The sequence below is a fragment of the Girardinichthys multiradiatus genome, chromosome 7 (assembly GCF_021462225.1).
Source record: "Girardinichthys multiradiatus isolate DD_20200921_A chromosome 7, DD_fGirMul_XY1, whole genome shotgun sequence".
In the NCBI taxonomy this organism is placed as follows: Eukaryota; Metazoa; Chordata; class Actinopteri; order Cyprinodontiformes; family Goodeidae; genus Girardinichthys; species Girardinichthys multiradiatus.
Genome location: NC_061800.1, coordinates 42,772,436 through 42,796,688, shown reverse-complemented (window position 1 = coordinate 42,796,688; position 24,253 = coordinate 42,772,436). Strand labels below are relative to the sequence as shown.

General features: G+C 43.2%; 1 protein-coding gene across 1 annotated transcript in view; it reads right to left on the bottom strand.

Annotated features, from left to right (window-relative positions):
* The window catches only part of ttn.2 (titin, tandem duplicate 2), a 206,509-nt gene that overhangs the window by 86,143 nt on the left and 96,113 nt on the right, over positions 1 to 24,253 (bottom strand). The window contains exons 99-131 of the mRNA XM_047369716.1: positions 23,664 to 23,933; positions 23,431 to 23,570; positions 23,222 to 23,348; positions 22,156 to 22,422; positions 21,774 to 22,040; positions 21,317 to 21,580; positions 20,593 to 20,732; positions 20,276 to 20,402; positions 19,765 to 20,031; positions 17,732 to 17,998; positions 17,320 to 17,586; positions 16,786 to 16,925; positions 16,478 to 16,604; positions 14,277 to 14,419; positions 12,592 to 12,715; positions 12,150 to 12,416; positions 10,892 to 10,989; positions 10,610 to 10,778; positions 9,904 to 10,173; positions 8,457 to 8,723; positions 8,079 to 8,357; positions 6,912 to 7,320; positions 6,324 to 6,448; positions 5,965 to 6,231; positions 4,819 to 5,088; positions 4,322 to 4,621; positions 3,896 to 4,198; positions 2,842 to 3,029; positions 1,385 to 1,499; positions 923 to 1,210; positions 683 to 834; positions 413 to 560; positions 34 to 333 (exon numbers count right to left, since the gene is read on the bottom strand). Coding sequence (XP_047225672.1) covers positions 34 to 333; positions 413 to 560; positions 683 to 834; positions 923 to 1,210; positions 1,385 to 1,499; positions 2,842 to 3,029; positions 3,896 to 4,198; positions 4,322 to 4,621; positions 4,819 to 5,088; positions 5,965 to 6,231; positions 6,324 to 6,448; positions 6,912 to 7,320; positions 8,079 to 8,357; positions 8,457 to 8,723; positions 9,904 to 10,173; positions 10,610 to 10,778; positions 10,892 to 10,989; positions 12,150 to 12,416; positions 12,592 to 12,715; positions 14,277 to 14,419; positions 16,478 to 16,604; positions 16,786 to 16,925; positions 17,320 to 17,586; positions 17,732 to 17,998; positions 19,765 to 20,031; positions 20,276 to 20,402; positions 20,593 to 20,732; positions 21,317 to 21,580; positions 21,774 to 22,040; positions 22,156 to 22,422; positions 23,222 to 23,348; positions 23,431 to 23,570; positions 23,664 to 23,933 — 7,152 coding nt within the window. The remainder of the gene's footprint in view (positions 1 to 33; positions 334 to 412; positions 561 to 682; positions 835 to 922; positions 1,211 to 1,384; positions 1,500 to 2,841; positions 3,030 to 3,895; positions 4,199 to 4,321; positions 4,622 to 4,818; positions 5,089 to 5,964; positions 6,232 to 6,323; positions 6,449 to 6,911; positions 7,321 to 8,078; positions 8,358 to 8,456; positions 8,724 to 9,903; positions 10,174 to 10,609; positions 10,779 to 10,891; positions 10,990 to 12,149; positions 12,417 to 12,591; positions 12,716 to 14,276; positions 14,420 to 16,477; positions 16,605 to 16,785; positions 16,926 to 17,319; positions 17,587 to 17,731; positions 17,999 to 19,764; positions 20,032 to 20,275; positions 20,403 to 20,592; positions 20,733 to 21,316; positions 21,581 to 21,773; positions 22,041 to 22,155; positions 22,423 to 23,221; positions 23,349 to 23,430; positions 23,571 to 23,663; positions 23,934 to 24,253) is intronic.

The window sequence follows — 24,253 nt, the reverse complement described above, 5'->3', positions numbered from 1 at the left end:
CATTGTGAATTTTTAGTTTTATCATCTTATTACCTTTAGGATCAACAGCCTGGATCTCGTCTGTGGCCTTGCAGGGCCGGCTGGCTCCAAGTCGGTTCAGGGCTCGGACTCTGTAAGCGTACCACTGGCCCTCGATCAGACCGGTGACCTGGCACTTCAGCTCTGGTACCATGTCTCCGCAGGGCTCCCACTTATCTGTACCTCTCTGGCAGCGCTCAACGTTGTAACCTCGGATGCCGGTGCCACCGTCATATTTTGGTGGCTCCCAGGTAAGGAAGATGCCACTGGCCGACTTGTCTCTCCACTTCAGGTTCTCTGGAGGGTCTGGTACAGCTGGAGGTGAGGTGTAAGGGTTAGAATGTAAGAAGAACAAATAAATGCTTGGAGACGTTTTATTGATCGTCTGACTCACTGGCCGGAGAGGAGACGTTGACCGGCTCATCAATGTATGCCGGCTCTCCTGGGCCACACTTGTTGCAGGCGGTGACTCTGAACAGGTACTCCTTCCCTTCAACCACGTCGGTGACGGTGAACTCCAGATCTTGGATTCCTGTGACAACCTGAAACAGTTTGATTATTTTACCAGCAAGGCCACAGAGTGTCTAACATCTGGTTTATTTCTTAGCTCAAGAGAAGAACATCTCAGTTACATAATGATTAAATTGAGATACTGATGTCGTACCTTCACCCAGGTCTTGCGGGACATGTCCCGTTTCTCCACCTGATAGCCAGTAAGAGGACTTCCTCCATCATGTTCTGGAGCCTCCCAGCTCAGGTGGACATGCTGCCGGGTAACCTCTAGGACCTTAAAGTCCTTTGGAGCGCTGGGTGCAGCTGCAAACAAAAATATAGACACAATGAGGTAAAGACACTGCTTGAGATCCACTTTCCACCAGATCTGCGAATTTGTTTTCTGGTGTACCGATAACGTTGACTTCGATCTCTCCAGACACAGAGGTGACATCATTCTCCAGGTGCAGGGTGTAGATGCCTTTGTCTGGGCGGACGCTCGGTGTGATCATAAGTTCTGTGAATGTGGACTTGGTCATCAGGGAGACACGTTCGTCTGCAGTAGTCAGCTCCTTTTCTCCAAAGGTCCACTTTGCGATTGGGGTTGGGTACCCAGTGATGGGTACTCTGATGGTGAGAGGCTGAGGGACAATCACTTCCAGGCCGTCTTTGAAACCACTCAGGTCGAAGGTTGGACCAACTGGAGAGCAGGCAAAGGCATGATAAGAACAAAGGCTTTATTTTGTCTCATAGTAACATTACAATTCAGCAGCAGATACCGAAGAAAACAAACTCATTTTAATTGTTTCCAGTCACTCTCCTATGCTGCAAACTGTGGTTTCAGTGTTAACTGGACAGATGTCATGTCTCTCACCATGCGGGTCGTCTGCCAGGAGAGGTCCAATGACATTTGACGGGTCAGAAATTCCAGCAGCATTTTCAGCAAATACTCTGTAGTTGTACTTGGCTCCGTATTTCAGACCCGACACCTAAAACACAAGGTAGATGTTAGAAGGTGAAACCCCTGAGGGATCCAGAGTTCAGTTAACTATACTATATTTGATAATATGTTGTTTATAGCATAAAAAAATAATACCTCTCTCTCTTTCAATAAACTACAAGAACAAAACAACATCATTCTGTTTTTGCTGCTTATTCTTGAATCATCATCTTGGCAGAACCTTTTTCTTGAAGTGCATGACAACTATTATAGATATATGTTGCAGTAGTAGGGACCTATGACTTCTGCAGTCGAGGTTTTATGCAGTATGAAATGTCCTAGCTGGAAAGAAGTTTTCTCTGGATCTCGCCAGACTGAATAAAAACTAAATTGCTCCGTTCTTGAAGAGTTTGCAGAGTACTGGCTTTAAGTCTGCTGCAGACTTGAAAACTGTTAACATGACACCATTTGTGCATAAAATCATTGAGAACAGATGATGTACCGGACTAAGGGGGTGTCCCATTTTTCTCTGTAATATTTTACCCACTACCTGAAATAAGCACCAGGAGACTGGTGCAGGTGCTGGAGTAGATGGACCCATGAGGAAATGGGTTTCAGATGACTTGGGTTGGCTTTTTATCCTTTTATTTTTGGGGCTCCTCTACATTAAAAGAGTAATATGCTGTTATCACTGCTCATTAAAGGTTGTTGTATAGCTTTTAGGGTTCACTGAAGATCCTACAGTTATTTGTTGTTTTACAGATACTGTAAAAAGTATCTTAAATTTTACACCATAGATTATTCATCTTTTTGTTTTATTACAAGAAAATAATGGCACTAATTTATTTTCTTACTTATTATCCAGGAAGACATACTGTAAAGTCTAACTTTTGTTATTTTGTCCTCTGACATAGATTCAAATCTTTGAAGATGATCCATCAGCTGTTTGTAGGTCAAAAAACACAAATTACTTAGGTTTAATGGTTTGAACTAATGGGAATTGAGGGTTCTAGTTGTGTTTGTATACGGTTTTTCAGCACATTTAAATGTTTGGTCAGGGAAGTAAATATCTAAGAAAAATTTGGTGCACTGTGTAAAACAGAGACTCCAGGGTGTTATATTAGGTGGCAAATAATGTTAAAATTAAACAGTGTATAGGACCACAAATACACTAAAGGGAAACGCAGGAGATGCTGTTGGTTAATTCATTTATAGACTGAAAATGTTGAAAGTTCTTAGTTTTGAATAAATAGGATCAATTATATTCCTGCTGACCAAAGATTGGTGCCGATTAATGGAAAACTGGCTGACGTCGATGTTTAGTCAACTGATTCTTAGTTGGAACAGCTAAAACAAGCCAACTAGATGTTAGCGGGGGAGTCATCCTGCACCTTGTAAAAGAGGTCGTGGCAGAGGCGGGCGTTGCAGCGCAGCCATTTGTCGGTGCCTTCCTCGCAGCGTTCGATGATGTATCCAGTGATCATGCTGCCTCCATTCTTCAGAGGCGTCTCCCAGGTGAGGTGCACAGAGCTCTTATTCTGGTCCTGCCAGGACAGGTTCTGAGGAGCACTGGGACGTTCTGCAGGAAAGAGAAACCAGACCAGGAACTTTAGACTTAGGGTGTATTCACACCAGGAAAGTCCTTTGGTCCGCTTGTTTGGTCCGGACAAAAAGCGAACTTTATTTTTTTCATTTGGTGCGGTTTGTTTTCACATTGTACTTTTTGCAAGTGAACTATTACTTGTAAACAAAGCCACATGGGTGACGATCTTTGTTCCCATTGGACAGAAATGATGGGGGCGGGACAGAGCAGACTCGGAAATTTAGGAAAACATCTGTAGACGTGCTGCGTGCAGCACCTCTGTTCTGCATATTTATGCCGTTATTACAGCTGCATATTATTTTGAGGCTGAAGAGAAGCTCATTCAACACAGACTTTGAGACGTTCCATTTATAATGTTGGAACCCCGTCGGAGAATACGTGCTGAACACTGACGTTCTCTACGTCCCTTGTCCCACAACAAACCAGTAGGGTTGCTAAGCAACACACAGCTTATCAGGTATGAATACCTTACAACACATACACCTTTTCTATCGGCTACGGTGGCTTTTTATGTCCAAAGAAACGTACGCTTTAGTAGTTGGTTTGGATCGGGACCGGTTTGTATTCAGACCATAAGCGAACCGCACCAGAGTCCGTTTGGAAGCGGACCGAGACCACATCAAAAAGTGGGTCTTGGTTCTGTTGTTTGGTCGGGACCAGGGTTCGCTTGAGTGTATTCACACCTGCACAAAAGGTCCGGACCAAGGTGGGAAACGAACTCTGGTCCGTTTAAAGCGGACCAAAAGTGGCAAGTGTGAAAACACCCTTAGACTGGTTGGATTTACTGGTTGCACTGCGGCTGGGATGATGATTTTGCAATAAACAAACTCTCTAGTCCTCACCGATTGGATCCATGATCTTCACAGGTTGGGAAGCAGCGCTGGGTTTGCCCTCGCCAGCTTTGTTCTCAGCTTTGATTCTGAAGATGTACTCTTTGTTCTCGATGACATCATTGATGATGGCGCTGAGTTCGTCGGCTTTCGTCACCTGAACGGGCGACCACTTTACCGACGTTCTGTCACGCAGCTCCACAATGTAGGACGTGATGGGAGAGCCTCCATCTGACACAGGAGGGTCCCAGGAGACAGTGCAGCCAAACTTGGTGACGTTCCCAATGATGATGTTCAGAGGTGCTTCAGGAACGTCTAAAAAAACCAGAAATGTTTACACTGGAAGATCAGAAGTCAGTCAGATTTAATCCCAACTGAAATTATTAGTCTTATTAAGTATGAATAAAAGCAGAAGGGTATATTAAAAGATAACCCTACCAAACTTGTTCTTGGCTTGCACAGCTTCATCCGTCTCAACGAAAGGTCCGCTGCCCACCCTGTTTCGAGCGCTGACTCTGAACAGGTAGAAGGCGTCCTTCTGCAGCCCGGTCACTGTGTACTCAGGGCTCTCGGCGTGATCGGTGGCCAGAGTCCAGGTCTTACGCTTCACGTCGCGTCTCTCCACCACATATCCAACCACTTTGCTGCCGCCATCATTCTCAGGCTCCTCCCACACTAGGCTGACCTCGCCGTCTGCTGTGTCCAACACCTGAAGGTTCTTCACAGGTCCGGGGACATCTGGAACGAGGATTTACAACGTTCAAAGATGTTTCAAATGGGCTGCTTTTGGCAGTTTTACAGCTTGTGAATCTTAATGAGCTAAATTTGACCATATGTTTTGAAAATACAAACTGGAGATGCCACTCTAACATGGAACTGTCTTCACTTGACTTTAGTCCACATAATATCCTCCAAACTGACAAGAGAAAGCTCACCGATGACGTCCAGGTTGATGAAAGCTTCTCCCTCTCCGTGTTTGTTCTTGATGATGATCTTGTAGCGGCCTTGGTCCAACTTCTTCGGGTCCTTCAGCCAGTATTCAGTGCGGTCAGCGGAGGTGTGGATGTTGTCTTTGGGTAGGCTCAGATTGTTGTAGAGCCAGTCGGCCTCAGCCTGAGGGTAGGCGCTGTACGGGATGGCCATGACGATGGGCTTCCCAGCGTCTGTGACGTAGCTCTGGTCAGTGGTCTTTATCTGAGGCACAGCTGGAGGAGGACGAAGAACAGAGAGGCTGTCAGAGGATGATGAACCAGTGAAACAGGTTCATCAAAAATGTACTGCCATAAGTTGGCTGAAAATAGCCTCCTATATTGTTCCTTGCTTACAAGAAATATACATTTGCCTGTTAAGAAATATTTAAAGTCGCGGCAGATTGATGGAAACTTGAGGGTTGTTCATTAGAGATGATATAATGCTTGTTAGCTTAAAAACTGCTGTAAAATGTAGCGCGTCTTATCTATATTTTTGTTTGTCTGTGTATCAAAATCAATAAAAAGCATTTATGTTATGAATCCATTACTATAACTGTAAAAATCAATGTGTTGTATTATTTTAGCCAAAATAGGGATAATTGTTGCTTCTTTGTCTTTAATAAAAGCAACTAAATGTTATAGATTTTAGTTTTGAATGTTTTTCGTGTCTCCATCATCAAGGTCATCATGAAAAGGTGGCTGACTAGTTGGTTCTGACTCAACGCTAGTTAGTGACAGATTACACTTTGGTTCAGCCTGTCAACTGTATAGAAAACTAGTTAATGCATTAAAACATATTTGTGTCTAACTAGTCAGAAAGCATGTTCACTAAACTAGTTTAACTAGTTATATTCACTCTATATTCACAATATAGAGTGAATAATAACTATTGGTGAGCAAACAGAAAATCTCTGAATTTGTTTCTGTGGTCAAACATTAATTAGAGTGTTTATAATATATATTTTAATTTGCTGTCATAGTTTTGAAAACCTCTGAAGGAAGTCATATTGATTTAATTATACAAACAGGAAGTGTGGATCTTTCTGCAGTCTGGGTTAAGACAGAGTTTCATCTCCAGGATTTATTGGATCTCCTGAGCTGTAGGCATACCTGCCAGCTCCAGCTTGGCCTTGGCATCCTTGTCCTTGACGATGACTCTGTACAAGCCCTGGTCTCTGGGTCTGATCTCGCAGACCTGCAGCCGGTGGAGTTTTCCTTCACTCATCATCTGGAACTTGTCTCCCTGGACAACGGTCATGTTGTTTCGCAGCCACTTCACCTCCAATCGGTCCTTGTTGAGCTCCACCTCGAACACAACGTCCGAGCCCGGAGGTTCAAACACGTCCTGCGGAGGTCTGACAATCTCCACCGGAATCTCTGTGGGGCACACAGAAGGTCATGAAAGTGTCACCTTGAGGAGAACAGACAGATCATATCTGGTTCCTCTAAGGACAGTATGAGCTATATACCTTCAACAAAGAGCCTGGCTCTGGACCTCTTCTCATCCACTCCGCAGGCGTATTCACACTCGTCGTCAGGTCTGCACTCCTTGATCCGCAGCGTGCAGAACTTTCCGTCTCTCACAAATGTGTATCTGAGAAAATAAAGAAACAGTCAGTCCTATCTACGGAAATCCTTTTAACTCTGTAAAACATGCAAATTCAACGGGAAAACACCTAATACTCCAGAGAAGATGTTTTACAAGTGCTGTACAATGAAGACATGAAATTGTGATTTTATCAGAAAATATTGCAATTCATCTCTTTTCCATCTTTTCCACCACCACCATGATGTTCATCTTTAAGTTAGCGTTATCGTTTCAGCCTATAAATCTGGATCCGGTGTAGGCATTAAGAACAGGCAGAGTCCACCTTCCTAGATAAATGTACTACTGCCAGGCAGAGCTTTAAGACATCGCTCTTACTGTCTACAAAATGTTGTATCCAAACAGTTGAATGCAAACGAATGCAATATTGCACTGATATTCCAGTGAATCCAGTCATGAACTTTGCTTAATAACCCAAACTAAATCTTGGACTCAGTTAGCGTCACTGTACCTGGGTCCTTCTCTAATCTCCCGTCCATTTCTGTACCACTTGACCTCAGCCTTCTCTTTGGTCAACTTGCACATGAACTCTGCATCATTGAACTCTGTGATGGTCTGGTCTTTGAGTTGTGCACTAAAGTCGGTCGGCGCCTCGCTAATGATCAGCTCTGCGGTGGCCTTGTCCTGTCCGGCCACCACAGTGTACTCGCCCTCGTCGGCCAGAGTGCAGTCTTTGATGGTCAGCGCGTGCTTTTCTTTGTCAACCCTGTAGACAATGCGCTTGCTGAAGGTGATTTCCTCACCGGCCTTCATCCACTTCACAGTGGCATTGGGCCTGTTGGTCTTACAGGAGAAGCTGATGGTCTTCTTCTCCTGAGTGTCAATGTCCTCTGGAGGAACCACAATCCTCAGACTCTCCTCTGAACAACACACAATTACAAACAAACTGTTACTCATCTAGGTTTGAAATAAATCTTATGATACATCAGTCCAATAAATACCACACTAAGGATTTGCACTCTTCAGTTATGGTCTTGATCATTAGTTTTCCAAACTTTCTGAAGGACATTGGAGTTTTTCTTTAGACTTTGGCTGCTTTTTCACACAGTTTCAGTCCTGCACCTAACAGTTTCAGAGGAATGTTATTTTTTGTTTGACAAGCGACTTGGCTTGACACATGGATCATTCAGGCAGATAAAGACCTTCGGAACATTTATTTAATTGGATCTTTGGACTCTGTTAGCATCAGTATATTACAAAGACAATATTTGCTCCTATCTCTCTAGTTAAACTCATTGTAAATAGGATTTTAGCTTCAACAAGGTGATTCCTAAAGACCTATTAGCTGAACACTTGGCATACAATAGGTGATCATATAAGGGGTTCAGGTCCTATCTCAAGTCTTCTGCTGGAGAAACATTTTTAAGCTTGGCACTTCCACTTCGCCCTCAATCTTTTTTAGCTTTCTCAAAGAAAATGTAGTGAATTAAAAACACATTGCACTGCCTGCTAAAAGTTTTTTGTCTCAGTTGAGTGAAAAAGCAGTCGAAGCCCAAAGCAAAACTGAAAGGTCCCTTAGAAAGCCTGGAGGACTGCTAATCAAGACCACTTTAGATATTTAATCTCATCTGAATCAGCATTTTGAATGGTCTCATGCTGCTGGAAGTAAAGTGCCAACCTTCGACAGTGAGTTTGCCAGAGCTCTTGGCCTGTTCTCCTCTCTGATTGGTCAGTATGATGCTGTAGTTGGCTTCGTCTCCTTTCTGAGCATCTTTGATCCTCAGCGAGAAGACATTGTCTCTCTGAATCATCACATACTTGCCGCTCTCGAACAGAGTCTCGTCGTTCTTCAGCCACTTGGCCTTGGCTCCCTCAATGTTCACCTCACAGTTCAGGACAACCTCGTGGCCTTCTTTAACCTCACTGTCCTTCAGAGGGGTGATGACCTTCAGTTTTTCTGCAGGAAAGAGCAAATGTTGATGGAGGAGAAACCAAGGTTTTCTTAGTGGCAACCTGTTTCAATGCTCATCTGGGTCAGTGGGCGGAGCTTACTTACCATTCACAGTCAGATCAGCGCCGGCTCTCGTCTCTCCGATCATCACCACATACCCGCCCTCGTCTTTGGGCTCACAGTCCTTGATGATCAGAGTCCGTCTCTTGCCGTCACTCACCATCTCATACTTGTCTCCTGACTCCAGCTCCTTGTCGTCCTTCACCCATTTGACACTGAAGGTTTCCTTGGAAACGGAGCAGGTGAACTCTGCCTTCTGACCTTCCACCACCTCCTGGTTCTGAGGCCTGGATAGGAATTCAGCAGCCAGTTCTGAAGGACAGAAACATCAGATAGATTTCATTATATGTGGCATTTTGTGATGGACCTGTGCAGAGGGTACCCTGCCTCTCGCCCAATGACTGCTGGAATAGTAAAACGCTTTTTATTATATTTTATTTTAATATAGTAAACTTGTATGAGGAGGTTCAGTATGAGAGAAAGTGCTACCTTAAGTGCTACCTCCTTTATTAAGCGTTTTGGTTTCTTGTTCCTGGGTGATTGCAGGATGGAGCAGGAGATGGATGCATGGACTGGTGCTTCGTCTGCAGTAATAGGAGGGTCAGGTCTCCAGTCTGTTGCATGTAAAATTGAGCTAAAAGGGGAAGTTCTAGATTAACAGGTCTATCTACATTCCAACCCTTCTGGGTGACTAAGAGATATGGATCATGACCCAAAGAACAAGTTTCTGGATACAAGCTGCTGAAGCGAATCTCCTCTGAACGTGGTCATGCTCTGCTTTAGACATACGGTGGGGAGTGTTATCACTTGGCTGGATTTCTGCACCAAAAGCAGTTGGTCAAAGTTGTTCATCTGACCAGAATGCCTTCTGGATTCCTCCCTTTGGGGTTTTTTGGGGCATGTCCTGATGGATGTAGACCTTGTTCAGACCCAAAACTTTCTGGAAGGAGTATATATCTCCTGTAGCCTGAGAATCTCTTAGATGGAGCTGGAGTGCGTCGCTGGAGAGTCAGATGTTTTGGTTTCCACCCTGGAGCCATGATCTTACAATCTAATCTCAGGAAAACTGAGAAAGATGGATGGTTGATTTAGGGATGTTCTCACTATTAAATAATTATTTGCACTTAATGATGACCACCAAAATAATTTAGGATCCTTCAGATCTATATGGTCAATTTCTGAATTATTTTATGTACTGGTGATGTTTTACAGTGAGGCTGCACCGTGACCCAAGAAAGCCCTGAGTTCGAGATGGGCTGGGGTCTTTCTCAATAGGGTTTGCATGTGTTCCCTGTGCATGCATAGGTTATCTCCAGGTACTCCGGCTTCCTCCTCAAAAAACATGACTGTGAGGTTAACTGATTACTCTAAAACTGGCCTTATATGAGTGTGTGTGTGCTTAGTTGTTTGTCCTGTGTGTTTCTTTTGCCCTGTGATGGACGGGCAACCTGTCCCGGGTGTACCCCGCCTTCCCGCCAATGCCCATCTTTACCATTAATCTTGAGGTTTCCGGAGGTCCCGACGCTGGGGCTCAGTCTGCAGGTGTATTCTCCAGCGTCGTCTATCTTCAGGTCTTTGATGAGGAGGATCCTCTTCTTGCCATCAACAATGTGTTCATAGCGGCCACCCTCCGGCAGCTCCACTTCGCCTTTGTACCAGGTAACATCAGCAGTAGGCTTGGAGACCTCGCAGATCAACCTCACGCTGTCCGTCTCTGTTCCCTCCACGTTTGGCAGGTTTTTGGTGAATCTGGCCTCCTCCTCTGCAGCAACAGGAACAGATTAAGCAGAGAAAATGTGTTAGATATCAATGGACCGAAGACATTTTGATTAGTGGTTTATCAAAATCAACAAAATTAAAGAGAATTTTCTGTTTACAAATTTAAATTATAACAAAATAATGAAACCAGGCCTCATTTATTAAAATCAAAACAGTTTTGTCTGATTTTATAAGCTCTGCAGACACTAAGATTAATTATCTCATCAGCACTAGTTTAGTGTTTCTTGAAAACAAACACTTTGAAAACAAACTCAGTGCTATTGAGCTAATACTGTTCTGGTCAGTTTGATTGAATTTTAATTATAGAGACATATTTGAGAATTACAATAAAAGCTTGTTTTAGTATAATTTACATTTAAAGTTCAAACAACCATTAGGTGTCACACTGGAGTCGCAGAAGCTCAACAGGTGATTCTTACCGACGACAGTGAGCATGCCGGAGGACTTGGAGGTCTTTGCGTTACATTCGTATTCAGCTTCATCATCAAATGCAGCCTTGTGGATGATGAGGATGTGTTGGCGACCTTGTGCAATAATTTCATACTTCTTGCCTTTTCTGATTTCATTTCCATCCTTAAACCAGGTGATCTGCAGAGAAGGAAGAGGATGGTTCTGAGAGGCTGAAAGCTGAGAAATTACTTGAGAGAGCAGAATAACGTCTAGATCCTGGTTAATGAGAAGAAAGATGGTGCCTTGCTTACTTTGGCGTCCTCTCTGGAGACTTCACACTCAAACCTGGCAGTTTCCTTTTCTCGGATCTCGACATCACGGAGCGGTTTCGAGAACTCGACACGAGCAGCTGTCCACACAAAGAAAAATGAGTTACCTTCATAGTGTGGTTGAGGGCACAGAGTTTAACTCACTCTCTAGCGGTTTTCTTTTCTGTGATCATTTATTTTAGATTTGGGTGTCCCCATTAACTAAAATAGGGTATTTTAAGGTTCTTTAAAGTTATCTCCAACTTTAATGTTTACAGAGGATCCTTCTGAGACCTTTCCTGAACTTCTAGGGGTTGGAGAGTTTTGGCATTACCTCTCAATGATGTTGGCCTTTCATAAAGGAGGGTTTTAGGTATTGTAACTACAATTATTTGTTTCCCTTGAGGGTTTTTTAATGAATATTCACATCATTACTAATGTTTCTTTTAATTTTTAAGTATTCTGAGGACCGACCAATTGGCTCAAAAGTTCCCTAAATGTTTACAGATTGCTAACAACCATTTATAGGGTCCCTTAACTTTGAAAATAACTTTCATTTTATAATAGTGCATTACAAATATTTCCACCCCCTTTGCTTTTTACTTATTTTCTTACATTCCAACCTGTAATTTAAACGTTTGTTTTATATCTTATTTATGTGATGGATCTCAAAACAGTGTAAGCTGGAAGATGTCGCAACTTCATAGAGACGTATCCAAAGTGACTTGAAGCTGGAATTGCTGCAAAAAGCGGCTGACTTTACGGGGGGTTAACAGTTATGCAAGCTGAAGTTTTTTGTTATTTTCTCCTTTTTGTTGTTGCTTCGCAATAAAAAATACAACATTTTCAGAGCGGTAGACGAGTTCTGTAAATGTAATGATGCAAACTCTCAAAGAATCCATTTTAACTCAAGGTTGTGAGGCAACGGAACATGAAAATGCCAAGGGGGGTAAATACTTTTGCAATACACTGTATAAGATGTAAAAGCAGCCAACAATCTCTTGAGTTTTTAGCTGTTCTGGACTTTAAGATTGATGACCTTCCTGTAGACAATCAACTCTGAGTGATCAATGATGAAGGGTATCCTGGTCTCCTACCGCAGGTTCCTTTCAATAAACCAAGTCTCTGCAGGAGTTTTCCCAGCGTTTGAATGGTCTCTAAAGTTTGCTGGTTGTTCCCAAATCTCGTTGTTTTTGAGATGATAATTTTTATGTCTACTACAATCTAAAACCTTTCACTCCCAGCTTACAGCTGTACTCACCTTCGACACTGAGGAAGCAGGACGTTTTGAAGTCTTTGGCATCGCAGGTGTAGGTTTTAGAGTCATCTAGGGTGCACTCGTGGATCAGCAACGTTCTCTTGCAGCCATCTACGAGTATTTCGTACTTCTTGGTCTTGCGGATCTCCTGATCATCCCTGAACCATTGTACCTCTGCGTTCTCTCTGGAAACTTCACACTCAAGGGTGGCAGTGGATTCCTCCTCCACCGTTTGGTCCTCTAGAGGTTTGGTGAACTCTACTGGTGGCTCTGAACACACACACAATGGTTCAGTTGCTGCTTATCTATTTTAAGCATTTAACATGTTGGGTGGGGGGGCTGTGGGTTGTTCATGTGTATTATGTTTTAACTTGAACTGAGTGAAACTTTAAACCCAGGTAGGAGTAGATGTTACTGGTAGAATCAGCTCTAGTTGGTAACCTACCTTTGACAAAGAGGGTGGCCTCATTCTCGAAGTCTTTGGCGGTGAGTTTGACTTGTCCAGCTTCACTCAGTTGGACATCTCTCACTGTGACACTGTAGACTTTCCCATCATCCTTCAACACCACCTGAAGGTTCAACAAACCCAGTCACCACAGGGTTTACAATCCCTGAGTTCCACCTTACAGGTGACAGTGTCAGGTTTCTGCCTGTTGAAGGTCTGAGGTATGTGTGTTCATCTCTGTTAGCAACTTTTTCTTTTTCTTTTAGGGTTACGAATTATGGGTTAATACCACCCTGAGGTCTGCCTGTCAGGTTAAACAGAGAAAGAATAATCTTTTTTCCAGCCATGACTAGAGGATGCCATGTTGGGAACTTTAGGAAAGATCATCTCAGCCTGAATATCGTCTGCCATATTTATTAAGCCTGTATAGACATTGTCTTAACATAGTTTTATTTGCTATATTCAAACTAATTTAACTGACAAGGTTGTAAATTAAACAACTTTATAGCTGTTGACCAGCACGTAACAGAACTGCCACATAAATGTCTACTAAAATCTATCTGGCTTACCAGTCCAAAAACAGAAAGGTTCTCTCAGACTTCATGTTTTTTCTGACATTTTTTACAGACTTTATTTGGCAGGTTTAGGCTACATGATATCAGACCCCACCATTCATTAAATATAGTGTTTAATTAGCCCTAAACATTATCTTTACATTTAAATGTTGCAGACTATATGAACAGCTCACACACGGCCTGTCAACAGAGCTGTAACAGCTAAAACGAAAAGGGACAGCTGCTTTCCCTCCCCAAATTTAAACTTCAGGACCTCTAACCCCTGACGGCTGATTTTACCACACAGCTTCTGGTTGAATGCGATGCATGGCTGTCAGAGCACGATAGTGTATAGCTCACAGAGAGCGATAATACGAGTGGTGCATGAGTGAGAATAGTTGAAATAGAGCAGCTGTTTGGAGGGAGATCTGGAGCTGCTTTCTGATTTACAGGACCGTAAATCTCACTAGATCAATTAACTACTGCTAAACATTTTTATACCTGTAAGAGTCATTTTTCCTGACACACTAAATCCTAACCTTACATATAAATGAACAATATCAAATGAAGCTAGGGAAACCATAATGACAAAACAAAATGGTATTTGTGTAAGATTTAATCAAACTCAACCCATTCTAGATGCTGTTACACACCCCTCAGGTTTCCTGAGAAGATCTCAGGTTGCCTCAGATAATCAAATTAATATATCTTTATGACATTAAACTCTGGGCCCAGCAGAACCAACAGCCACATCCACAGAAGCTTTTAAAACAACTGCAGACATAAAGCTGAAGCTAACAAATATGTGCAGTTCCCACCTGCCCTGCGCTGCGGCCTCTGGCAGCTGTTAAAAATAAACCCACAGAAACGCTTGCGGGGCAGAAAAGACTCCCTGCTTGCGTTATCTCAAAACCAGGATTGATTGCTCAGCTGGAATCCTGAACCTCTACCTGCAGGACCTTATATGAACAGGCCGGAGCAGCAGTGGAAGCTGAACAGATGGAGGAGAGAAACACAGAGGCCTGAATCTGGACCAGACCCAGCACCTGGGTTGGACTCATGGGCTGAAGGTGAGTGGGTTCTGCTTTCAGGAAGTAAACAAACAGGTGTGTCAGGTGTGATGGGACTTACTCTGTCACTTGGCTCCAGCTTTGTCCCCCCCAGGAACCACTCAACAGCAATGTCGTCATATGACAGCTCGCACTGGAAGGTGGCGGTCTCTCCGGCAGTCACCGTGACGTTCTTCAGAGGCCTCACCAGGGAAATCACCCGGCCTTTGGGTTGGGGAGAAGACATGGTTAGTCCCCCCCCTCAAACAGGTCAATAGATTCCAAGAAATCCCCAGAGAAGCAGCAGATCCTCAGTGGCCAATCCTCATGGTGTGTTTAAGGTGACGGCAGGCTGCTGGAAGCCCCGAGGACAACTGAAGCCAGCCGCCCTGCGACTTGGCACTGAGGCCAGGCTCATTAGCATACGACCTGCCGTCAGAGGAGCATGGTCGGCAGAAACCAGTAAGGTGCAGGGTGCCCCCCCCCCAACCACTGAGGACCTGAGCTTGATAAGGCATACAGCTTCTAAAATAACTGAAGGGCCTGATTGGCTAACGGCCCATGTCTGCCAAAACCATGAGGGGACTCCAGCCTGTTCCTGTCAATCACCTGCCTGCATTTTTCCTGGAAAAGGAGAATGTGAAGCTCCTGGCAGGAGTTACCCAACACTTCACTGAAGAAAAAGTCCACAGCTTTGGTTTTTGTAACCTTATTCAGAAGGTTTAGGCAACAGGGGCCAAGTGGAGCTTCAGGATGTCTATTTGGATTAACGAGCAGTTTGAAATATTTACAACAGGCTTCTTCACATTCCTGAATTAAAGCCACTAACAGCCAGTTACAGAGAGGCTGACAGTGTTGGTGACAGCCAGCTGATGTGTTTATAGTCTTTATCTGATCTTATGCTCCATCTGAAGGTTTGTTTTCATTCTAATAACATCTGAACTCAACCTTCTAGCTTTTTCAAACAGAAAAGGACCAGATTACCTGAATAAATGTTTCATTACTTTCACATCCTCACTGTTCATGATATCAGGTACCAGTTTAAATATAACATGTAGCACTGACATCAGTGCCTGTGCAGATAGTTATGTGACTAAAATCAGTAACATCTGGAAAATATAAAAAAACACAGAATTACAAAAACTCTGATTCTTCCATTTCCTCTGTCTTTAATTTCTGTGACTAAGCATGAAGCCAAAAGCTAACCCTTTTTGTCTCATTATCCAAATTTTATCCGTAAATATCCACCCATTCCTGCATTTAAGCTGAGGCACAGTTAAGAAAATAGTTTCAGTGCAGTTTTCCCACTTTACAATGTTCCTGTTCTTTCTTTTAACACAGTTTCAGGTTTTATGTTGTCCAATTCTTCCTGGCAACACATCTTTAGGTGTCTAAAAGTACCAGGTTTCTATACTCTCCAACCCTCTCTACCAGGGACAGGTCAGGAATGAAGGCAGGTCAGTCCAGTGGCTGCATGTTCTAGAAGAAGATGTGGTCTTGAAGGCAACAATTGTTGGGTTATCTGCCACCAGAAAAGCGAAAATGAGCTTTCCAAGGGCACAGATGTAACCCAATACGGTCGCAGGGCCTGACAGCAGAGACTGGTAGCAAACTACAAGCTGGTTGCCTATTTTCCTCTCTGCTCTATTTATCCCATCAAACATCTGGAATACTGATCCATTCGACCACAAGCCTTGATCCCATTGTGTGACGGTCCATCTCAGATGCCTTCAGGACCAGAGAACTGGATGGTATCTCTGAACCAGGTTAACATATAACTTTTTTCTGCACAGTAAAGTGTGTAAATGTCACACAATGTTGTAGAGCAAAGACAAGAAGGAATTCAAAGGAATTCATGAAGTCTATGAGGTGAAACCCGACCTATCTTGGCTCAGGAGTCTCAGGAATTGTGACCAAATGTTTGATATATAAGATATATCAGTTATATTTTAACACTCTGTTCAAGCTGCACACCATATCTGAGGAAGTAATCCACCTGTGGAGTAACAAATGCTGTTATCTACTAAATATAAAAGGAGTAACTAAATGTGGGTTTTATTTCAGGGGGCAGTATATGATCGTTTGAGGAGTTATCTCCAACTTCGATCTTGTACAAGCCGACTGGGATCAAACAAATCTAGCGAAATCAACAAACAATAAACACATAACACACAATAAGTACATAAAGCATCTCAATCCAGAAAAAGAAGAAGCTGGTTCCAAGAACCATCGGTTGGGAAGAGCGATGCTTTTTTTTGCGAGGCGCCTGTGATCTTTTGTCACCTTTGACTCTGAGATGCGCTGAAGATTTTGCATTCGCTGCAGAGAAGTCGACGCTTCCGGCCATTTTCATTCTGCAGTTGAAGAGTATCAAAGTATGTCGCGCTCCTTCCTCCTTAATCTCCACATCCTGACAACAAACATCCAGAGTTCAGCGTTCATTCAAACCAGAGTGTTGACTGTGCACATCAAAACTGAAAGATGAGGAACAAAACTGCTTCTAAGTTAATCAAAAAGAAACCTAAACTCAGTGATCTTGAATGGAAGCATGGACATTTTTCCCTTTAGAGGATTTGTCAGTGTTGTCTTACAGCAGACGGGTGGAGGGTCTCCCCTTTTAGTTTCCAGGTGGCGTGGACGTCATCTTCAGATACCTGCGTCTCAAACAAGGCCGTCTCAGTCTCTGTGACCTCCACGCTGTACAGCGGGCGGACAACCTTAATGCTGCGCTCTGTGGAGGTTCAGAGACTCATTAAAGAGTAAAACCAGAGCGAGGTGATATATGAGTGAGAAAACGGTTTCATGTTGCCGTGGAGACGATGGACACAGACGGTGAACATGAAGGCATGCGGCAGTTTTGGGCATCGATCTTATTCGAAGGTGCAAGAAGAGGAAGACACAGAAACTGAAACATGGAGTTAAAAGTGGATTATTCTGAAGAATCTGTGAAACATGATGGTTATGTTACATTATGGTTGGATTATGAAGTGTTAAAACACTCAAAGTGAAAGTTTCAGGACATGAAGATGAAGACGGAGACCAGGTGAGCGTCAGTCCAGGTACAGATGAGGTTTCAGTGAGTCTGACTGCAGTACTGTCGGGGTCTGGATGGCTGCAGGTATTACCTTCAATGTTCAGGTCTGCTGTGGTTTTGTCGGTGCCACAGTCGCAGGTGTATGCTCCTCTGTCTCTCTTTGCTGTTTTTCTGATGACCAGCATGCGCTTCCTGCCGTCAGATTGGAAGAGAACGTTTTTGGACGAAAAGATTTCGTTACTGTCTCTGAACCACTTGACTTCGGCAGCGGCCTTGCTCAGCTCGCATGACAAGACTGCCTCATCCTTCTCGACCGCGGTGTAGTTCTGGAGTGTAACTGTGAAGTAGAGGTCGCCCTCTGCAAGCAGACACCCGTAACAAGCAGTTCAAAACAAAGCTCAAGAGATGAGTTAGAAAAGGAATGTTAAATATAAAACTATATGGTTTACTGCTGGTCAAACAGCTGGAATTAAAGATCCTGCTTGTAGTACATCGATACTAACCAAGAACAGTGAGCATTGCCTCTGACGTCTTTCCCATGGCCTCCACCTTAATCATGGAGGTATCATCGATCGTGACCTCCTTGAAGGCCAGCGTGTGCACTTTGTTTTCCTCAGACATGTGAACCAGCTTGCTGGGATGCAAGCGCACTTCGTTTCTGTACCAAACTACTGGAATCTTTTCATGAGAGAGTTCAACACTGAACTCTGCGGTTTCTCGTTCCTTTACTGTCACGTCTTTAATCGGCTTGATAAATTCGAGGCGAATACCTGATAAAAAATAATATTTACAGGGAGGTAAATACAAAGTTCTTCCAGGAAGAATGAGATCATAGGGGTGTATGCAAATGTTTGCCCAAAGCCTTCAACAAACACTACCAACAGTCCTAAGTCAGAGCAAAGCAGTAGGAAATCAAAGTGTCCAATGCACGCATTCATCTACTTAAGAGAAGGGGTGAAATTTGGCAGTTTCAGGATATTTATGCTTGAATTAGTCAAGAAAATGTTTATTTTCTGGTCTGGTACAGGAACTGTTTCTGTCTTAATAGCAATTCTGACATAACCATAATGTAAAAATGAACTGAAGTCATAAAATCAACTTATAGCTATAGTTAGGAAACTCATCATACTACAGATCCCTTCCACACAGTATGATATATTTTAAGTGTTTCTATAAATTCTTGCATAGTGAACATCATGTCCATGTACTGTACAGTATAACACTTCGTCTCAGCTGCGTTTGCTTGAATTAGTGCATGAATGTGGAGTTGTGTGGAGGTAATCAGCCTGTGGCAAAGCAGGAAGCTGCAGGTGGCTTTAACAGCAGCCTTCAGCTCGTCTGTTTCCGTTTCAACTCCATGTTTCAGCTCATCTGCATTCTTGGCTCTGATGTCTCTTGAAACTCTAAAGTTTCTACATGGGTTCAGCCAGGCCGGTTTGCTATCCAAATAAGGTGTAGTGACACCATGCTCATTACAGCAGGTATGGGTAATGTTGACAGTGTGGGGAGGGCAGTGGACCAACACCAGCATATCACATAGCTCCAGAATTCGTCACTGACTGTTGGAACCGCTGACTGGACCTCAGGCAACTTTGATTTTGTGGCTTCTTCTTCCAGACTGGGGCACCGTGATTTCCAAATTGATCACAACATTTATTTTCATCCATAAAGAGGACCATGGACCACTGAGTTCAGTTCTTTTTCTCCTCTGCCCAGGTAAGAAACTTCTGATGTTGCCTCTGGTTCTGGAGTCGCTTAACACAAGGAAAGCGACAGCTGAAGATGATCTCATGAATACGTTTGTGTGTGGTGGTTCTTGAAGCTCTGACTCCAGTTGCAGTCCAATCCTTATGAGTTCATCTAAATACCTCAACAGGGTTTGCTTCACTCCTAAGGCTCATAGTCCCTGTTGTGCAACTCCTGCTACCACACTTTTTCCTGCTACGTAACCTTCTGTTAATATGCTTGGATACCACAATATTTTAGCAGCCAACTTCTTCAGCAATAACGTTTTGTGACTTAGCCCTCCTTGTGGAAGGGGTCCAATGAGTATCTACTGGGTAACTGTCAAGAAAGCAGTCTTCCCTATGACTGCATAGAGTAGGCCATAACAGGCCAGAACATTTCTCTATTAAAAAACATTTTTATTGGTCTTATGTGATATTATAATTTCGACTCTCTAGCTGTAAGCCAGCATCAAAATTGACAGCGATAAACACTTGAAATGTATCAGTCTATGTGTAACAAATCCCATGTGTATTATATATGTTTGTTTTTTAACTGAATTACTGAAATTAATCACAGATGCATGATGGGGCTCCAGGGTTTACTCCTATCTACAAAAAACACTTAATGAGGTTCAGCATTGTTGTTTCCTGGATCTACTATTTAAAATACTCTCAGTTGGAATTTTACAGTTCCTCATTGCATCAGACAATTTAAAGGCTTTTAGCAAACATTTGCCATCTTTTAGTGACTGATGTCCAAATTAAATCATTCCCGTGTGATAAAATGGAGAGGCACCAATACATTTTACCTTTAACAATCAGTTTTCCAGACGTCCTCTTATCCTCAGCCTCGAACATGTATTTGGCCTCATCTTCATATCTGGCGGACTTTACAACAAGAATGTGTCGTTTTCCGTCCACTTGGATTTCAAACTTATCGTCGCTTGACAATTCCTGAGTTCCTTTGAGCCAACGGAAGCTTTTGGGCTCTCGTGAAATTTCCAGCTCAAACTTAACATCATCCTTCTCGTAGACGTGCACATCGGCTAGCGGTGTAATAAATGAGACGGGGAGCTCTGTTGGTTCAGACAGAAAGAGTTAACCTCCAGCCGCAAGAAGAGGGTTTAAGTCAAGTTGTTTGCCTTCCATCTGCTCTGATGGATGGTTTGTCCTCATACAGTGTAATAGTATTTACCCCAAACTGTAAATCACTATTATTATTATTGTTATTTTTTATTTAATTGGATTTGCGATGCCCAAAAAAGCGAGAGGACAAGCGTCAGCTTTTACTTTTTGACAGTTTTGGAAGTGGAAGCTCACCCTTCACTTTCAGATTAGCAGAACACTTGGCGTTGGCGGCGGCGAACACAAGCTCGCCTGTCTGGGACACTTTGCAGTTGTACAAGACCAGAGTGTGTTTGGCGCCATCTTCCACAATCTCAACGTCCTGCAGGCGGTCAACAAACCTCAGTATGTCACCAATAACATGAGCACTCAATGAAATTTGATCAGGGAGGGGATGGTGGTTACTTCATGGTCATTCGGGAGATGATGGAAGATTTAACCTTTCTAAAATTTGTCAGTTAAACACTACCAAGCTAAAATGAAGATCAGAGATGTACTTTAATGGAACATACAGCAGATGGACTGAGGACCTCTCCGTTTAGTCTCCACTGGCCGTGAACGTCGTCTTCACTGAGCTCGACCTCAAATCGAATAGTCTCTCCTTCTGAGACCTCGGCACCATACATGGGCCGAACCACCTTGATGTGGCGAGCTGGCATTCAAGAGAGGGAACACATTTCTCTCATTGGAGATATTTAACACTTCAACACAAAGACAACAATAGGTGACAGAGAAATGGAGACAATGTAGACAAACAGTGGTGTTATTTATTGGAACTATAGAAGGAAATACCAGGTTAAGGTGTTGTGTGGAACCCTGTTTTGTTGGGCTGTAAGAAAACTAATTGGACCATAAAGAACCAAATGGGCCCTTAAAGAAGCCAACCGATTTGGTTTTCTATGGAACCACCAGACAGGCAATGAAGGCCAATAAAACTGTTTTTAAATAAAGCAGTGATGGTTTGTTAGAGTAATTGTGTAAACATGAAACTAGAAAGAATACAAGAGTGCTTCTGTTTTAAAAGAGACATTAACCAGGTTTGAAAACCGCCAGAAACAGTTGGAGGGACTAGAAACGTTACTCCTGCAGACCATAAAGATAGAGTATTAACTCAAAAAATTATGAGAAGAAAGATGCTTTAAATGGAAAAAGAGACGAAGTGGGGTTAGAAGATGGTGGGAGGGAAGGTGAATATCCATGGAGCTGAAGGTGTCTCAACAGAGAAGAGCCAGTTACCTTCGATGTGAAGCTCGGCTGTTGTTTTGTCTGTCCCGCAGTCACATACATACTGTCCCTTGTCCTTGTCTCCAACCTTCTTGATGATTAGGGTTCTCCGCTTGCCCTCAGCCTTGATGGCCACCATCTTGGAGGCCTTGATCTCGGCCTCTTTGTGGTACCACATCACATCAACATCTTTGCTGAGCTCGCAATCTAGAACCACCTGGTCTTTCTCTACTGCAGTATAGTCCTGCAGTTTAACCGTGAAGTAGGGATCTCCCTCTGGAATGGGAACATTTTTGGTGACTCTCTGAAGCGAATGCATGACAAATAATATGTGCAGCAGAGTATAACTCAACAAAGACAAATGGGAAGAACACAGAGAGACAGAATGAGATCTTCGTGGACCTCGACAGACAGACATGGAGAAACTTTGCAAAGAAGTGAGGAGTGAATGTGGATATTCTTGGTTTACCTATTACTGTCAAGTTGGCCATGGAAGGAATTCCCTTGGCCTCAGCCTTAATTTGGCAGATATCATCTAGAGTCACATCCTTAATCTCTAGTATGTGTTTCTTTCCATCCACGTGAGTGACAACAGTTCTACTTGGATGAATTTTAACATCGTTCTTGTACCAGGTAACAGGGATGTTCTCATGAGAGAGCTCCAGCTCAAAGCGAGCTGTACTGCCCTCCTTTACGGTTTGGTCCTTTAGTGGTGTGACAAATCTGAGCCTTATACCTACAATCATATTAACACAACATGTTCATACAAGAGGAGGCAACCCACTCAGTGAATCAACTCAAAATGCCAAATCTTCTGCTGTTACGTCCAGTGGTGGAGGTCAGGCACTTACCCTCAACGGTGAGTTTAGCTGTAGAAACTTTGCCCAAAACCTCTATCCTATATTCATCCTCGTCATCGAACTTGCAGCAGTTGATGACCAGTATGTGCTTCTTTCCATCATTGATGATGTCGTACTTTTGGTCCGGGGTGATGATGTCAGACCCTTTATACCACATGACCTTGGTGACATCCTTTGTAATTGTGCATTCAAACTTAGCCTGTTTCTTTTCTGGCACAGAAACTTCCTTCAGTGGGACACCAAAGTCCATCTCGATTTCTGGTTGGAGTGTGACACAGGGACAACACATCAACAACAACAGAACAACACAACACAACAGTCAACAGCCAGAGACAGTTTACACGGTACACTGTGATCTACATCCGGGTTAAATCTGTAGAAAGCCTGTCAGAGATTTCATCTGGTGTTCCTGAGGTGGACTGGTGGACTCTACTTGGCTTCCTGCCCTTTGACTGCTGCTGCAACGCTGTAAAGAATTAAGTGACTATACAAAATCCATGGATTGTCTTCAGGTACTGTAGATGTCCAAGGTAAATCCTGTCATCAGTCATCAAATTCAAGTCGCCATATTCTTGTTCAGCTGGCATGAAATTCTGTTGTTGGCACCTCTTTGTCTTCAGTCTACTTCTGCTCTGCAAACCTCAACTCAAACACCTTCTAAACTTTGGTATATTTGTTAAAAATAGTAAGAGATCTATGAATATGGCACTGCTGTAAATAATAATACAATACACATCAATGAGTGACAGGAAGAGACACTGACATTAAAAAAACAAACCTACAGACACTTTTACACTTTCCATTGATAGGACAGACACACCAACACACAAAAAATAAATCCTTTATTATTATTAAACCCACACGAGTATGGGTCTTTTTACCCGTCTTACCTGGCAGCTAAGAGTGGCACATATATTTCATTTGTCGGCTGAGATGTACTCTTGTATGCCTTTTGTCTTTATTTGATTCCACGCGGACTGTACACTTAGTTTTACAGTTAAAAATCCAAGGATCAGGGTCCGTTGTGGTTTTGCTGGAGACCATGAGCGTCTCTTACCTTTGACGTTTAGCATTGCAGTTGTGACAGCGTTCAGGGCCTGGTAGGACACTTCCCCCGCCTGATCCAACTGGCAGTTTTTCAGTGTGAGCCTACGCACCGTACCTTCCATTTGGATGTCGCAAGTCTGATGATTACATTGTACTAGTATTAAAAGATTAGTGAACACTGACCATTATTATGTGCAACTTTATGAGAACAAGTCCTACCGGGGATCTGGTCAAAACCTCTCCTTTGAGTTTCCATTCTCCTGGAACATCCTCCTCAGATATTTCTGTTTCAAAAATGGCATCTTCCTTCTCTATCACCTCAACACTGGCCAAAGGCCTCAGGATCTCAGCTTCACGTTCTGTAAACAAGTGTTACTGCTTGTAAATATATAAAACCGTGAATACTAACCTGTAGAAACCATTTCAGGGACGACAGTTGAAAGAAATACAACCTCCTAGTGTTAGTTTGGCGGTGTAGATGCGTCCTTCCACCTCCATGGCATATTCTGCTACATCGTCCGGCTGACAGTTCTTGATGGTCAGCGTCAGCTCCTTTCCATCCTTCTTGATCTCAACTTTGTCGGATGGAGTGATCTCGTTCTCTCCTTTGAGCCACTTCCAGTTGGGAGTGTCTCTGAAGAGCTCACATTTAAACGTGGCACTGGCCTTTGGTTTCACGTGCTGGTCTCTAAGTGGTTTTACTATCCAGTCTTTAATTATTTCTGTTGGAGTCAAATATCTCTTAGAGTGTGGCATACTATTCACAATGTAATTCATTTGGTGAGAATTGGCAGTGAAACCAAAATACCTAGCGTTACTTTATCTAATTTTCCAAGGTTAGATTCTAGAGTACACATCTTTTGTCCTTGCCCTGGCCCAACGCTTACATTTCACATTCATGCTGGTAATGTAGGAGCCTACATCAAGGAATAATGATCACGTAGCCATCTAAGAGAACCCCAATACCTCAGTTGGAGGGAAAGATGATGACTACCCCGTGTTCCCCCTATAAAAGGACACCATACCTCTGTGAAATGGAGGG